The following is a 17753-nucleotide window of genomic DNA, read 5'->3' on the forward strand; positions in this document are numbered from 1 at the left end:
AAAAGTATGTGACACAACTTGACCAAAAGAAGGGATCGCTTGATAGGACACATTCTGAAATGAAAGGAAGTGTGAGAGGTAAAAATCGTAGAGGAAGACCAAGAGATGAATACAGTAAGCAGTTTCAGAAAGATGTGTGTTGCAGTACTTATACAGAGATGGAGAGGCTCGCACAGGATAAAGTACAATGGGGAACTGTTTCAAGCCAGTCTTCCGTCTGAAGATCAAACAACAGCATTTGTATATGTGGTTGCGTAATGTTGTCTGCACAGTGGAATTCTCAGGTCCACAGATAATTAAACGACCCTGCCGTTGACAGCCTATACCTAGGGATTTCCGTTAAATGAAGTCTCGCGTTGTGGTTTTACTTCACTTCAGTCTAGCAAATCAAACCAATTACTTCCATCGGTACGCTACTGGAATGAATCAAAGCTCGGATGCCGTAGATGAATTACTCTCAAAAATCATGCTGAGAGAAAAACATTGTATAAATATCAAGCAACCGATGTAACATTCCACACTAAATGTAATTTCGAGATTGGGAAAACATATGATTGACTTTCCTCAGACTGGGTCCCTTTTTATCAGACAGTCACAAAGCTGGCTGATACTGATTAGCAATGACAAAAAGGAGACCTACAACCTGACTGACATTTTCACAAAAAGCTCAGTAGACAAACAAATTTGCTGTGAGGGTTTCGCTATCTTCTAAACCGAAGTGTGCATATCACCTACTGAAGTATGAACAGCAATTATACTGCACCAATAATCTGCTCGTTGGGTTCTAGGCCACTGTGAGCATGTCGTACATGGAGTAACTGTAAATGTCTTCCTACACAATAGACACAACACGCCGTCTGCAATCTCCTAAGGCTGAAATTACTTCAGTACAAGACAATAAATGAGTCAAGATTTCTCTTTGCTCACAAGCCAGGAACGGAAATTCAGCTCAAGTATTCTTCCATAAAGAAGTATTTCAGTGTGTGTAAGACTCCACAGAGAAGTAAAGAATCGTCACACAAGTAAACATAATAACAACGCTCTTCACAGAGAAACGACTTCCCGTCCTGCTTGTTGCAAGACTCGTCTTAAAATCTAACCGCCAAATTCTCCCTTGGAGCTATCATCAGCGAAATCTTAAGATCGATCATCAGCGGCAAGGTTCTTCGACTATCCGCATAGGTAAGCGTAGCCACACCACACGCCCACTCCCCCTAGGACATATGACTTCTAAGCCTGTACTCAGGTGACGAATCCCGGCAGCCGATACAAAAACGTTACCTCCCATTACACTGGTCATGAATCTGCCAGCCGGTCACCGGAAGTTCATATTCCTTTAAGATTTTCTGTGAGTCCTCTCCTGCAGTTTTAGCAGTCCGACAATCAAATACGCATATCTGTTTTTCAGTGTGAAGAGTACCCCAGTGCTTCCCATGAGAAGATTCCTCGGAAGTTAGCTCTCGACAGTTGTTTGTGACCTTGCACATTCCTTTGCACCAAAAAAGGACGTCTTTTCCCTTGTTGCACTCCCAAAGGTCTTTCACTAGGTACACACTACACCGAGGTTTTTTTATTTTAATTTTCTTTTTTCTTTCTTTCTTTTTTAGACTCACGAGAGCGTAACCTCCCATCTGCTCTGTCTGTACTACGGGTGTTCTGCGGCTTCTAACGTCTTAAGCTGCCGCCTCCTCGCTCTGCTATATCTCAGGTAGTAAATGTACGCTCGTCCAGAACACAACAGCTCTCTTTAGATGACAGCACCTTATGAGGAACATGTAGCTCATATAGACTTTTCTGCCAGTGATCAGCTCTAATTCACTCCCCGACATGCAGTGGTACAGACATAGCTAGTGTCAGCAATGCTGGCTAGTATCGGTCAATGTAGTGATTAATAATCCAACAATGCCCAGAATGAGATTTTCACTCTGAAGCGGAGTGTGCGCTGATATGAAACTTCCTGGCAGATTAAAACTGTGTGCCCGACCGAGACTCGAACTCGGGACCTTTGCCTTTCGCGGGCAAGTGCTCTACCATCTGAGCTACCGACGCACGACTCACGCCCGGTACTCACAGCTTTACTTCTGCCAGTGTCTCGTCTCCTACCTTCCAAACTTTACAGAAGCTCTCCTGCGAACCTTGCAGAACTAGCACTCCTGAAAGAAAGGATATTGCGGAGACATGGCTTAGCCACAGCCTGGGGGATGTTTCCAGAATGAGATTTTCACTCTGAAGCGGAGTGTGCGCTGATATGGAACTTCCTGGCAGATTAAAACTGTGTGCCCGACCGAGACTCGAACTCGGGACCTTTGCCTTTCGCGGGCAAGTGCTCTACCATCTGAGCTACCGACGCACGACTCACGCCCGGTACTCACAGCTTTACTTCTGCCAGTGTCTCGTCTCCTACCTTCCAAACTTTACAGAAGCTCTCCTGCGAACCTTGCAGAACTAGCACTCCTGAAAGAAAGGATATTGCGGAGACATGGCTTAGCCACAGCCTGGGGGATGTTTCCAGAATGAGATTTTCACTCTGAAGCGGAGTGTGCGCTGATATGAAACTTCCTGGCAGATTAAAACTGTGTGCCCGACCGAGACTCGAACTCGGGACCTTTGCCTTTCGCGGGCAAGTGCTCTACCATCTGAGCTACCGACGCACGACTCACGCCCGGTACTCACAGCTTTACTTCTGCCAGTGTCTCGTCTCCTACCTTCCAAACTTTACAGAAGCTCTCCTGCGAACCTTGCAGAACTAGCACTCCTGAAAGAAAGGATATTGCGGAGACATGGCTTAGCCACAGCCTGGGGCTTCCGTAAAATTTGGAAGGTAGGAGACGAGACACTGGCAGAAGTAAAGCTGTGAGTACCGGGCGTGAGTCGTGCGTCGGTAGCTCAGATGGTAGAGCACTTGCCCGCGAAAGGCAAAGGTCCCGAGTTCGAGTCTCGGTCGGGCACACAGTTTTAATCTGCCAGGAAGTTTCATATCAGCGCACACTCCGCTTCAGAGTGAAAATCTCATTCTGGAAACATCCCCCAGGCTGTGGCTAAGCCATGTCTCCGCAATATCCTTTCTTTCAGGAGTGCTAGTTCTGCAAGGTTCGCAGGAGAGCTTCTGTAAAGTTTGGAAGGTAGGAGACGAGACACTGGCAGAAGTAAAGCTGTGAGTACCGAGCGTGAGTCGTGCGTCGGTAGCTCAGATGGTAGAGCACTTGCCCGCGAAAGGCAAAGGTCCCGAGTTCGAGTCTCGGTCGGGCACACAGTTTTAATCTGCCAGGAAGTTTCATATCAGCGCACACTCCGCTTCAGAGTGAAAATCTCATTCTGGAAACATCCCCCAGGCTGTGGCTAAGCCATGTCTCCGCAATATCCTTTCTTTCAGGAGTGCTAGTTCTGCAAGGTTCGCAGGAGAGCTTCTGTAAAGTTTGGAAGGTAGGAGACGAGACACTGGCAGAAGTAAAGCTGTGAGTACCGGGCGTGAGTCGTGCGTCGGTAGCTCAGATGGTAGAGCACTTGCCCGCTAAAGGCAAAGGTCCCGAGTTCGAGTCTCGGTCGGGCACACAGTTTTAATCTGCCAGGAAGTTTCAATCCAACTGTGCATCGTAAACAGTGATCGAATGTAAATATAAATCGGAAAGAATTTACGGGCATTTCATACTGGACTAGACCTTCTAAGGGAAAAGAACCAACTAAAGTGAGAGTTATCCTTCCATTCGTATAAACGGTCATGGACCTTCTCAACAAAGCATTTATAAAACACAGTACTGAAGTACTGACGTGGATCTAAAACCACAAGAGAGGTGCGCGAATATTGGAAACTGTCAAGGACCTATTCCCAGCACTTTTCACAGCAGGTGTATATCATATCCTTTGAACTTTAAACTCAGTGTATAGTAACTACAAAAAGAAGCATTAACACTTACTTTAAGGAATATGAAACCACCTGTCGTCTGAGAAATCAGTTTGTAGCACATCATGCACTAAGACCAGGAAACTACCAACTTCGTTTCCGCGACACTATGTGTTTAGCAAGATCTAATGATTGTTAGGCTAGGATAAGATGTGGGCTCTCATCTCCCTAATTTTACCTTCATGGTCTTTTCGCGAGATACATATAGGAGGGAGCAACGCATTTGTCGACACTTCTAGGACTGCACACTCTCGGTACTTTAATAGTAAACCTCACCATGATGCAAAACGCCTCTCTTGCAGTGTCTGCCAGTGGAGTTGGTTGACCATTCGTCTGAGACTTACGTGGTTGTTAAATAAACCTGTAGTGAGATGCTTAGCTCTGTTTTAGCTCTCCTCATTTTCTTCAATGAATTATACGTCTTACGGGTCCCGTACTGATAAGCAATATTCTAGTAGGGTTTTGTAAGCTACCACCATTCCTGATAGGCTACAGTTTCTGACGGTTATTCCAATGAACCTGTGTGGTATCTATCTGCCCTTCCTGCGATTAATTTTATGTGGTCTTCCCTGTATGCATAGTCCTAGATACTTTTAGAGAAGCAACTGTTACCACTCATTGTTCTGCAGTTGTGTAACCATAGAGTAATGGGTCTCTCTGTCTGTGTATACACAACACGTTACGTTTGTTTGTGTTGACGGTCAACTGCCACTCCATGTACCACGCATCGATCCTCAGCAGGTCTTCCTGCATTTCGCTAAAATCAGAAAACAGAATCTTCCGTGAAAAGTGTCATGAAACTTCCGATGTTACTTACCAAGTTGTCTACATGTGCTGTTAAAAGAAATGCATCTGTAACACTCTCTCCATGTATGTCCCACCTTTCCTTTGCTCCTGAAGACTCCTCTCCATTACACCAACTGGATTCCACGTCAAAACCACAGTTCAAATGGTTCAAATGGCTCTGAGCACTATGGGACTTAACATCTATGGTCATCAGTCCCCTAGAACTTAGAACTACTTAAACCTAACTAACCTAAGGACAGCACACAACACCTAGCCATCACGAGGCAGAGAAAATCCCTGACCCCGCCGGGAATCGAACCCGGGAACCCGGGCGTGGGAAGCGAGAACGCTACCGCACGACCACGAGATGCGGGCACACCACAGTTGTAGGACCAGCAAAACACTCAGTGAGTTCAGTCTTCCTAATGCCTGTCTGGCTGCCTTGTAACACCTGAACTATAGAACACTTTAGATATAGGTAATTATTAATTTGAAAATTCCTTGTACCTGAGGAAAAGAAATTTACAGTTTTACATAGACAAGTACGGCGTCATTTTTGAAAAAACCTTCGAGCTCGCTTACTTTTACACAACCGTAAAGTGGTACTAAATATTGCAATTTATACCCGCTACATAATTTTTATGTAAATACTTTAGACCGTGGCAAACAGTTTAGAGCAATCACATAGATTTGAACACAGCCAAAACACCGCAATTTACATCCGTTACGTAGTGTTTGGGGTATGTTGTTGTTGTTGTTGTTGTTGTTGTTGTTGTGGTCTTCAGTCCAGAGACTGGTTTGATGCAGCTCTCCATACTCTGCTAACCTGTGCAGGCCTCTTCATCTCCCAGTAACTACTGCAACCTACACCCCTCTGAATCTGCTTAGTGTATTCATCTCTTGGTCTCCCTCTACGACTTTTACACTCCACGCTTCCCTCCAATACTAAATTCTATGATCCTTGATGCCTCAGAACGTGTCCTAATAACCAATCTCTTGTTTCAGTCAGGTTGTGCCATAAAGTCCTCTTTTCCCCAATTCTATTCAGTACCTCCCCATTAGTTACGTTTTGTACCCGTCTAATCTTCAGCATTCTTCTGCAGCACCACATTTCGAAAGCTTCTTTTCTCTTCCTGTTTAAGCTGTTTATCGTCCATGTTTTCGTCCATGTTTCACTTTCATACATGCCTACACTCCACACAAATACTTTCAGAAAAGACTTCCTTACACTATATACTATCTATACTCTATACTATATCTATATCTATACTCGACGTTGACGAATTACTCTTCTTCAGAAACGCTTTCCTTGCCATTGCAAGTCTACGTATTACATCCTCTCTACTTTGACCATCATCAGTTATTTTGCTCTCCTCTCCAAATAGCAAAATTCATTTACTACTTTAAGTGTCTCATTTCCTAATCTAATTCCCTCAGCATCACATGACAATTCGACTACATTCCATTACTCTCGTTTTGCATTTGTTGTTCGTTTTAGATCCTCCATTCAAAAAAATGGCTCTGAGCACTATGGGACTTAACTGCTGAGGTCATCAGTCCCCTAGAAATTAGAACTACTTAGCCTAACTAACCTAAGGACATCACAAACATCCATGCCCGAGGCAGGATTCGAACCTGCGACCGTAACAGCATCGCGGTTCCGGACTGAAGCGCCTAGAACAGCTCGGCCACTAATCCTCCTTTCAAGCCACTGTTCATTCCGGCCAACTGCTCTTCCAGGTTCTTTGCTGTCTCTGACAGAATTACAATGTCATCCGCAAACCTCAAAGTTTTTCCTTCTTCTCCATGAATTTTAATCCTACACCACATTTTTCTTTTGCTTCCTTTACAGCTTGATCAGTATACTGATTGACTGACATCGGGGATAGGCTGCAACGCTGTGTCACTGCCTTCCCAACCGCTGCTCCCCTTCCATATCCCTCGACTCTTATAATTTCTCTGCCTCGTGATGGCTGAATGTTGTGTGATGCCCTTAGGTTAGTTAGGCTTAAATAGTTCTAAGTTCTAGGGGACTGATGACCATAGCTGTTAAGTCCCATAGTACTCAGAGCCATTTTTGACTCTTATAACTGCAGCCCGGTTTCTGAACAAATTGTACCTAGCCTTTCGCTTCCTGTATTTTACCCTTGCCACCTTCATAATTTGGAAGTGAGTATTCCAGTCAAAGCATTCTCTAAGTCTATAAATGCTAGAAACGTATGTTTGCCTTTCCTTAACCTATCTTCTAAGATAAGTCGTAGGGTCAGTATTGCCCCACATGTTCCAGCATTTCTGATCTTCCAAGTCAGCTTCTACCTCTTTCTCCATTCGTCTGTGGAGAATTCGTGTGAGTATTTTGCAGCCATGACTCATTACACTGATACCTCGGCGATTTTCACATCTGTCGATACCTGCCTGCTTTGGGATTAGAATTATTGTATTCGCCTTGAAGTCTGAGGGTATTTCCCCTGTGTCATACATCTTGCTCACCAGATGGTAGAGTTTTGTCATGGCTCACTCACGCAAGGCTATCAACAGTTGTAGTGGAAAGTTGTCTACTCCCACAGCCTATTTTTTCTTAGGTCTCGCAGTGCTCTGTCAAATTCGTCTCGCAGCATCTTATCTCCCAGCTCATCTTCATCAACGTCCTCCCTCTTCTATTTCCATAATATTGCCCTCAAGTATATGCCCTTGTATGTTGTTGTTGTTGTGGTCTTCAGTCCTGAGACTGGTTTGATGCAGCTCTCCATGCTACTCTATCCTGTGCAAGCTTCTACATCTCCCAGTACCTACTGCAACCTACATCCTTCTGAATCTGCTTAGTGTATTCATCTCTTGGTCTCCCTCTACGAATTTTACCCTCCACGCTGCCCTCCAATGCTAAATTGGTGATCCCTTGAAGCCTCAGAACATGTCCTACCGACCGATCCCTTCTTCTGGTCAAGTTGTGCCACAAACTTCTCTTCTCCCCAATCCTATTCAATACTTCCTCATTAGATACGTGATCTACCCATCTAATCTTCAGCATTCTTCTGTAGCGCCACATTTCGAAAGCTTCTATTCTCTTCTTGTCCAAACTATTTATCGTCCGTGTTTCACTTCCATACATGGCTACACTCCATACAAATACTTTCAGAAATGACTTCCTGACACTTAAATCTATACTCGATGTTAACAAACTTCTCTTCTTCAGAAACGCTTTCCTTGCCATTGCCAGTCTACATTTTATATCCTCTCTACTTCGACCATCATCAGTTATTTTGCTCCCCAAATAGCAAAACTCCTTTACTACTTTAAGTGTCTCATTTCCTAATCTAATTCCCTCAGCATCACCCGACTTAATTAGACTACATTCCATTATCCTTGTTTTCCTTTTGTTGATGTTCATCTTATATCCTCCTTTCAAGATACTGTCCATTCCATTCAACTGCTCTTCCAAGTCCTTTGCTGTCTCTGACAGAATTACAATGTCATCGGCGAACCTCAATGTTTTTATAACTTCTCCATGAATTTTAATACCTACTCCGAATTTTTCTTTTGTTTCCTTTACTGCTTGCTCAATATACAGATTGAACAACATCGGGGAGAGGCTGCAATCCTGTCTTACTCCCTTCCCAACCACCGATTCCCTTTCATATGGCCTTTTATAGACCTTCTATATACTCCTTCCACCTTTCTGCTTTCCCTTCTTTGCTTAGGACTGGTTTTCCATCTGAGAACTTGATTTTCATACAGGTGGTTCTCTTTTCTCGAAAGGTCTCGAAAGATTTCTTGTAGGCAGTAACTATCTTACCACTAGTGATATATGCCTCTACATTCTTACATTTGTCCTGTAGTTATCCCTGCTTAGCCATTTCCCACTTCCTCTCCAACTCATTTTTGTGACGTTTGTATTCCTTTTCGCCTGCTTCGTTACTACATTTTTATATTTACTTTTTCATCAGTTAAATTCAATATCTCTTCTGTTACCCAAGGATTTCTACTAGCCCTCGTCTTTTTACCTACTTGATCCTCTGCTGCCTTCACTATTTCATCTCTCAGAGCTACCCATTCTTCTTCCACTGCATTTCTTTCTTCTTCGTTTGTCCATCTTTGCCTTATTCTCTCTCTGGAGTTTGGAGTAAATATGGCACAAAAAAAAACATTCACATCGTTCGTATACTTTTCAGTGCAGCGAAGGTACCTACAGTGTGATTGACTGTTCCATTTTAGTGGTCTGTAAGGTATTATGCTGTGATCAGCGGTCTAATCTTAAGAGTACACAGTGACTGACTGAAAAAGGGAATAGGGGAAGGGGAAGAGATGGTGGAGGGGTGGAAAGATGGAAAGAGGGTCGTGCTTTTCATATTATGATGTCGTAGACGAAGGAGACGTGGCATCGTTGGCTTCGTTACGAAATGTAAACAGTGTGCTCCAAAATGTCCACTTCAAAAGAATTGCACAAAATGTATTCGCAGTTGCGAATATGGACAATTATGAGCTGTATAAGGAATGACGACAGTGAAAATTTGTCCTGGCCCGTGACTGGAACCCGGACTTTCCGCTTGTCGAGACCGGTCGGTTTACCATCGGGGTATCTGAGCACGACCTGCGACCATTTACGTATGTCGTCAACCATGTGTCTACAACCTTTACTCGCACACCCATTATGTGTATTCCAGCGCAGGTCAAGACACTTTGCTTGAAAGTCCTTTTTCCAGTGACGGCGGATAAGTACGATATTGCTGTACGTGTTTTATTACGATTTACGATGCGAGGTTTCTTCCGATATGCATACATGTGCGAAAGAACGTTACATTGTAAATCGGAATAACAAAACTTTGCAAGTCGTAAATTATACTCAATAGTTTAAATACCTTCTTCATAATGATACGAGAGCTGAAAAACCAAAATGTAACCTGGGTTTCACGCAGCAATTCATGTTTTTGGGGAGCATGGAACAGACACAACTCTGCTCATGCAGTGTTTGGGGCTGCGATAACGTGAAAGTCACAGTGCTGTTCGTTCACCTGCAGTTGCTGTCAAACATGTCAGTCGCAGCAGAGTGTCCCGCCGAATGACATTTGTTATCTAACATGAATTTCAGTGGCCATATATCGTATACTTTGACACTTATTGCCAAACCCGTAATGAAATTCTCTTAAACGCACGTTCTTAAAGCATTTCTCGGCTCTGGTGGATGTGATGTCCGGCGTGAGGTTCACAAATTTAGTGCCTCAGCTCAAACCTTATTTAAACTGAAATAGCCGTCCCTGTTTATTAGTTTTCTGACATGTTTATTTCGATACCATTCTTAATTGCGGTGACCAATGGTCATGGTGTCCGCGCCACGGCTCTCGTGTTATAATGTATCATTTTTTCTTTTAATTTGCGTCTGTGGTGGCCGACGGCTGATTTTCTCATGCGTTTTAGTCGGGTGTGTCGCTGAAGTTCCTTACCTCTGCCATAAGTTGCTATAACAGCCCATTCAACGTAAGACATACCACAGTCGGATTTAATGCTTACATGCCCGACATCCAGGGACGTAGATCGTCTTTGGCATTACTACGAAGACTTTTTATCTTTGTTAACTGGAGCGAAACACACTGGCTGCCATGTTTCCGTATGATTTCCCCGATATTTCTGGATATTGGGCCACCATAAGGTAGGTAAGAGATTCTTGTCTTCACTTTCTCTTAGTCTCGACTTCTTTCTCAGCCTTTTTTGCGTGTTACTGAAGCTCTCATTCAATTGCGCTGTCTAGAGTAGCCATTCCTTACTAACAGTGTTCGTAGGTGTTGAATGTTTTCGGTTGTGTTCCCCTCGTCTGCAAGAATTCGAGCTCTGTGGAGCAGACACTTAAGCATCAAATTTCTTTATGACAAATGAAAGCTGGCCGGAGTGGCCGAGCGGTTCTAGGCGCTTCAGTCTGGAACCGCGCGACCGCTACGGTCGCAGGTTCGAATCCTGCCTCGGGCATGGATGTGTGTGATGTCCTTAGGTTAGTTATGTTTAATTAGTTCTAAGTTCTAGGGGACTGATGACCTAAGATGTTAAGTCCCATAGTGCTCAGAGCCATTTGACAAATGAAAGTGGCTCATTGTGTGGAGATAGAGGCCAACTGTACTCGGATCTCTAGGCATACTGTGACAAAGTAATCAGTGCGACATTCTGTTGATTAACACGACAAGGAAAGGTATCTGGTCCTCTTTTTCAAGTGCAATCGTGAATTTTATATTAGCATTGATAGACTTTATTAGTTCCAGATAATCTTTAGGTTCATTCGTTCCATGAGGCCACACCTTAGACGTGTCTGTCGTCGACGTATCGATAGAAGCGCGTTGGTTTGAACCTGGCGGATTCTGGTGCCTTTAGTTCAAAGTGTTCCATTGCACATGTTCGCCACAAGCAAGGAAAGACTACCTGTTGCTACGCCACGCCACCGGTTTCTTCGTAATGTTTTCCGGCTAACAGTAAACAGTTTGACGTTAGAACGTACCTAAAATGTCCAGTGAAACGATCTTCGAAATTTCCTCGAGCATTTCCAAGGTTTCAGAAAACGGAACTCTGATAGAGAGACTACACCAAACCGGCAAAAATATTAGTATTGAGGGGTCACAGTTGACTAAGGTATTGTGCAAAGAGAGCTGAGATGAGGGTGTGGTATTCACTCTTCCCTACATATTTACTGCCTATCTGTTCAAAATATTTTGCCAGGCAGACATGTAGGTGCCCCAGAACTATGGGTTTTAGAGGAACCCTCACTTTGTGTATTTTAAGAAGGACGTACAGTCGTGGTGGTAGCGCTGCCGGAGTTAAACGACCCTAAATCACGTTATGTGGCCCGCCTTATTCATTGACACTGTCATAACTTCCTCTCGGTGTTATCTGAATGTTCTAAATATATCAGTCAGCAGGCAACATCTTTCAGAAGATCAAAACTCTTCTTATTGTCTCTCGCGCGTGACATTAAGACCGTAGCGTTGCCCTTGTAGGCCGTCAGTATTACAGGTTCCTTGTATTCCCTCCAATTTCTAACTACTATTCAGTTTTCCTTCTAAATGTTTGATATTAGCATTCGCACCTAGGTAATTGTTCAAAAGGTTTCGCGAAGAACCTCTTCCGCTGCTGCTGGTGGGAACGCAGATACATGTTAAACGGAGATGCCGTAACGTACTGTTGGTATCATTTTTGCAGTGGACATGAAATTTAGCACTTCAGCAATTACCTCCATTTTCGTCCAGATGTTTGTCAGCGAGGCTAATTTCTATATGATTCCTTGAATTTCATCCTGGCTTTTTATGCAAGAGATCGTATTTTCTTTTCTGGCGTGTGATGTCTTCAAATTCATTCCTTACGGCTGTAACCCCAGTACCGTTTAAATTCTGAATAAAAACCATCAGCAATGACGGCCGACGACTTCCGGCAAAAGAAGTCACCCTCTTTCTCCCGACGCCCTTTCCAAAGAGAGCGGAGGAAGGGACAGATCTGCATGGCACTCTTGGGGTAGGAAACTGCTCGAAAGGGCGGAAATATCAGCAACTGCATTAAAGACACATAATACGTATCCACAGGACATGTGGTCTGTAATTGACAAAGTGTGATCGTGACCTCTCCACTGGCAAAATGTTCCGAATTAGTCCCCCATTTAGACTTCCGGGAGAGCACAGCCAAGGGGCAGATGGCCATGACGAAAAGTATTATTCAACGAAAGGGTAACGCTGTACCAGGAGGAGCGTGGAATGTCTAAAGTTTGTACGTGTCAGGGAAGCTAGAAAATCTCAAAATGGAACCACTAAATCTTACTCTGGATGTAGTGGGGTTAGTTCAGTGAAATGGAAATAAGACAGGGGTTTCTGGTCAGAAGTGTATAGGGTAATATCAACAGCAACAGAAAATGTTATAGCAGGACTAGGATTCATTATGGAGAAGAACGTATGTCGGAGAATTATTTACTGCGAACAGATGGGTGATAGCACAGTTCTCATCAGGATCGACAGCAAGTCAACACCAACAACTTCAGGTATACATGTCAACGTCGCAAGCAGAAGATGAAATGATAGAGAAAACCTATGAGGATACTGAACGGGTAGTTCAGTACGAAAAGGGAGACGAAAATCTAAAATTCATCTGAGATTCGAATGCGGCTGCAGAGGAAGGAATAGAAGAAAGGATTACACGAGAGTTTCGGCTTGGTAGTAGGAATGAGAGAGAGGAGTGGGAACTACTTAGCTCTACAGTAAGTTTCACCTTGTAATAGCGAATACTCTGTTCAAGAATCAGAACAGGAGGAGAAATACTTGAAGAAAGGGTGGAGATACGCTAAGATTCCAGCTGAATTTCATTACGTCGAGACGGTGGTTTGTAAATCAGATATTGGACTGTAAGGCGTAAAGAGGAGCAGATATATACTCAGAATTCAGTTAGTAATGATGAAGGGTAGGCTGAAGTTTAAGAGACTGGTCAGAAAGAGTCAATGCCCAAAGAAGTGGGAGATAGAAGTATTAAGGAATAACTGGAACGCTTGTATTTTCCGAGGGTACAGATACTGCAATAACGAATAGCTCAGACGGTGGTTCAGTTGAAAAAGAATGGATAGCTCTAAAAAAATCACAGGAGTAGGAAAGGAAAACATATGTACAAGGAAGATAAATGCAAGGAAATAATGGGTAAAACAGGAATGCTGCAACTCATCGATGAAAGAAGGAAGTACGAAACTGTTCAGGAAATTTCGGGAATACAGAAATGCAAGTCACTTAGGCAGTGGCGACTCTCGAATATACATTCAACGGGTTCACAAATTTTTGGAGTGAGGAAGTGGCTGAAAATAACACTATCCGGATACATGGATGAAAATGACTTACAAGTTCGTGACGACCTCCATCGGTAGCGCTGGAATTCAGTATGGTGTTGGCCCACCTTGATGACAGTTTCCACTCCCGCAGGCATACGTTCAATCAGGTGCTGGAAGGTTTCTTGGGGAATAGCGGCACATTCTTCACGAAGTGCTGCACTGAGGAGAGGTTGCGATGTTGGTCGATGAGGCCTGGCACTAAGTCGGCATTCCAAAACATCCCAAAGCTGTTCAATAGGATTCAGATCAGGACTCTGTGCAGGTCAGTCCATTACACGGATGTTACTGTGGTGTAACCACTCCGCCACAAGCAGTGCGTTATGAACAGGTCCTCGATCGTGTTGAAAGATGCTATCGCCATCCAAAAATTGCTCTTCAATAGTGGGGAAGCAAGAAGGTGCTTTAAACATCAATGTAGGCCTGTGCTGTGATAGTGCCACGCAAAACAACGAAGGGTGCAAGCCCCCTCCATGAAAAAGACCACACTCTAACACCATCGCCTCCGAATTTTACCGTTGGCACTACACACGCTGACAGATGACGTTCACCGCGCATTCGCCATACCCACACCCTATCAACGGATCCCCACATTGTGTACCGTGATTTGTCACTTCACACAACTTCTTTCCATTGTCCAATCGTCCAATGTTTACGCTCCTTACACCAACCGGTGTGCTGTTTGGCATTTACCGGCGTGACGTGTGGCTTACGAGCAGCCACTCGACCATGAAATCCTACTTTCTTTTTACCTCTCGCCTAACCTTCATAGAAGTTGCAATGGATCCTGATGCAGTTTGCGATACCTGTTTGATGGCCTGGATAGATGTCTGCCTACTACACGTTACGACTGTCTTCAACTGTCTGCGGTCTTTGTCAATCAACAGACGAGGTCGGCCTGTACACTTTTGTGCTGTACGTGTTCCTTCACGTTTCCACTTCACTATCATGTCGGAACCAGTGGACCTAGGGATGTTTAGGAGTGTGGAAATCTCGCGTACAGACATATGACACAAGTAACACCCAGTCACCTGACCACTTTCGAAGTGCGTGAGTTCCGCGGAGCGCCCCATTCTGCTCTTTCGCTATGTCTAATGACTACCGACGTCACTGATACGGTGTACCTGGCAGTAGGTGGCAGCGCAATGCACCTAATATGAAAAGGTATTTTTTGGAGGTGTCCGGATACTTTTGATCACATAGTTTACCAGATATCTGCTAACGAACATCTCTCATGCATCGACAAGAGGAAGGTTGGAAGGAGAGATATCAGCGTTTTGTCGGTGGCAAGATGATTATGGGCTGAGCACAAGATCCAACTGGGAACGATGGGGAAGCGGACGACCTAGCCCTTCCACAGGAACCATTCTACTTAAGCGATTTACGGAAGCCACAAAAATGGAAATCTGGATGGCATGGCAAGGATCTCAACCACGGTCCTTCCAGAGACATCAGATTTATTAGAAGACGCAGAGATCTCTCTTCCGGTCTCCATATAAGTGACTGGAACGTAAAGAAGTTCTAATAACTGATTAACTGGGAAGTAGACTTTGCCGCGCATTTCACAATGGTTTGCGGAATATTGATGTAGATGGAGAATGTACTGCTGACAGCTGGCTACAGCATTTATTTACTTGTAGCTGCACAATCGGGCAGTGTAGCAGAGCTATCCACTTATGTTGGCACAACTTGCTATCTTAGTGAGCTTCACATCAAAATCCGGATTCCTTTCCTCTGATGCTTCTACTCAAATTGAACCTGAAGTTTCCTTTCGTGACAAGTGAAACGTATGATAAGAATTGTTCGTTTTAGCTTGCTTGAGCTGCACATAACAAGAACGTTATTCATTTTACGTTCAGAAACACCATAAGAACGACACCTGAAGTTTCTTAAAAGACAAAACCACCATGTGGCTAATCAAGCTTACAGTTAAATGTTTCTAGAAATCCAAATTCACACTTAGATGTAAGAGTCCGGACACATGAAGACATAGGGGAAACTAGACACTCGAGCACAGTAGACCACACATTAGTAATAGATTTTGTTGGCCCAGGCACAAACAACTTACTGATAAAAAACTGTGAAGTAGTTTTCAGAAACAAAAACTTTGAAATCAACAAAAAATCTAAATTAATAGATCATTTAAAATGATGTGAGGATAATGGTACGCACAGTGTAATCGTGGTCGGCAGTCGAAGCTCGAACAAGCCCATGTCCTTGAAAAGCCGCAGATGCAAACGTTACAGTCAACTATTTTCACACTCCCAGCGGGAAAACACACTGAAAATGGAAAACACCAAAAGTAATGCTTGATATTTATTAAAACCCTCGGCGTCAGCTTTCCTTGTATTGGAAAATGGAACTTGGGTTACATGCTGCGAAAACCATCTGCTGCTACACTTTCGTATGAACAAAAAATTACAAAAAGAAAACATATTTGGGCCAAGTACGAAAAAATTTAGTTTTTCATTGCATGAGCTGTGTTCATTCATACTGTTTCAAAAAAATGGTTCAAATGGCTCTGAGCACTACGGGACTTAACATCTGAGGTCATCAGTCCCCTAGAACTTAGAACTACTTAAACCTAACTAACCTAAGGACTTCACACACATCCATGCCCGAGGCAGGATTCGAACCTGCGACCGTAGTAGTCGCGCGGTTCCAGACTGAAGCGCCTAGAACCACTCGGCCACACCGGCTGGCCATACTGTTTCAATCAGGTTAATCATGTCCTTGGCTGTTTTATGAAACAAAGTATGTATAAAAATTAGAAAATTAAGTAGTTGCTCGAAACTCACCAAGACCTTATAACATACATTAAAGTAAGTAATACCTTGAGAGATTGATGGTGAACTGTTCAACAGAATTCAGACTTGCCAGCTAAAAAGGCAAATCATTACTAGAAATAATGAAACATACGAAACTATATGAAGTGATTCAACGAGAACCTATAGTCAAATTAGGTGAGAAATATTAATGCACGTAATATGAGATAAAATTTTGAAAAGGAGCAGTGAGGGAATTGATGTTAACATTTGAAGTTAGAAAAACGTCTTAATATCGGCGTAGGTAGCTGTTGTATACATAGAAGAGTCCTGGAGATACTAGAAGGTATCACATAGATTATGTAGTAGTTAGACAGAGATTTAGGAACCAGGTTTTAAATTGTAAGACATGTCCAAGGTCAGATGTGGGCTATGACCACACTCTATTGGTTATGAACTGTAGACTAAAACTGAAGAAACTGCAAAAAGATGGGAATTTAAGGAGATGGGGCCTGCATAAAATGATTAAACCAGTTGTTGTACAGAGTTTCAGGGAGAGCATAAGGGAATAATTGACAGGAATGGGGGAAAGAAATACAGTTGAAGAAGAATGGGTAGCTCTGAGGGATGAAGTAGTGAAGGCGGCAGAGGATCAACTAGGCAAAAATACGAGGGCTAGTAGAAATAATTGGGTAACAGAGATAATATTCAATTTAATTGATGAAAGGAGAAAATATAAAAATGCATTCAATGAAGCAGGCAAAAAGGAATACAAACATCTCAAAAATGAGATCGACAGGAAATGCAAAATGCTTAAGCAGAATGGCTAGAGGACAAATGTAAGGATGTAGAGGCTTATCTCACTAGGGGTAAGATAGATACTGCATGCAGGAAAATTAAAGAGACCTTGTATGAATATCAAGAGATCAGAAGGAAACCCAGTTATAAGCAACGAAGGGAAAGCAGAAAGGTGGAAGGGGTATATAAAGGATCTATACAAGGGCGACGTACTTGAGGACAATATTATGGAAATGGAAGAGGATGTAGATGAAGATGAAATTGGAGATACGATACTGCGTGAAGAGTTTGACAGAGCACTGAAAGACCTGAGTCGAAAAAAGGCCACGGGAGTAGACAACATTCCATTAGAACTACTGACGGCCTTGGGAGAGCCAGTCATGACAAAACTCTACCATCATGTGTGCAAGATGTGTGAGACAGGTGAAATACCCTCAGACTTCAAGAAGAATATAATAATTCCAATCCCAAAGAAAGCAGGTGCTGACAGATGTGAAAATTACCGAACAATCAGTTTAATAAGTCACGGATGCAAAATACTAACGCGAATTACTTACAGACGAATGGAAAAACTGGTAGAAGCCGACGTCGGCGAAGATACGTTTGGATTCTGTAGCAATGTGGGAACACGTGATGCAATACTCACCTTACGACTTATCTTAGAAGATAGATT

At 43.4% G+C, this 17753-nt stretch overlaps 1 protein-coding gene across 1 annotated transcript in view; it reads right to left on the reverse strand.

Moving 5' to 3' along the window:
- Positions 1-17753, reverse strand: part of LOC126419391 (uncharacterized) — a 211532-nt gene that overhangs the window by 94169 nt on the left and 99610 nt on the right. Inside the window, exon 6 of the mRNA XM_050086579.1 lies at positions 15690-15797. Coding sequence (XP_049942536.1) covers positions 15690-15797 — 108 coding nt within the window. The remainder of the gene's footprint in view (positions 1-15689; positions 15798-17753) is intronic.

This window comes from Schistocerca serialis, chromosome 9 (assembly GCF_023864345.2).
Source record: "Schistocerca serialis cubense isolate TAMUIC-IGC-003099 chromosome 9, iqSchSeri2.2, whole genome shotgun sequence".
In the NCBI taxonomy this organism is placed as follows: domain Eukaryota; kingdom Metazoa; phylum Arthropoda; class Insecta; order Orthoptera; family Acrididae; genus Schistocerca; species Schistocerca serialis.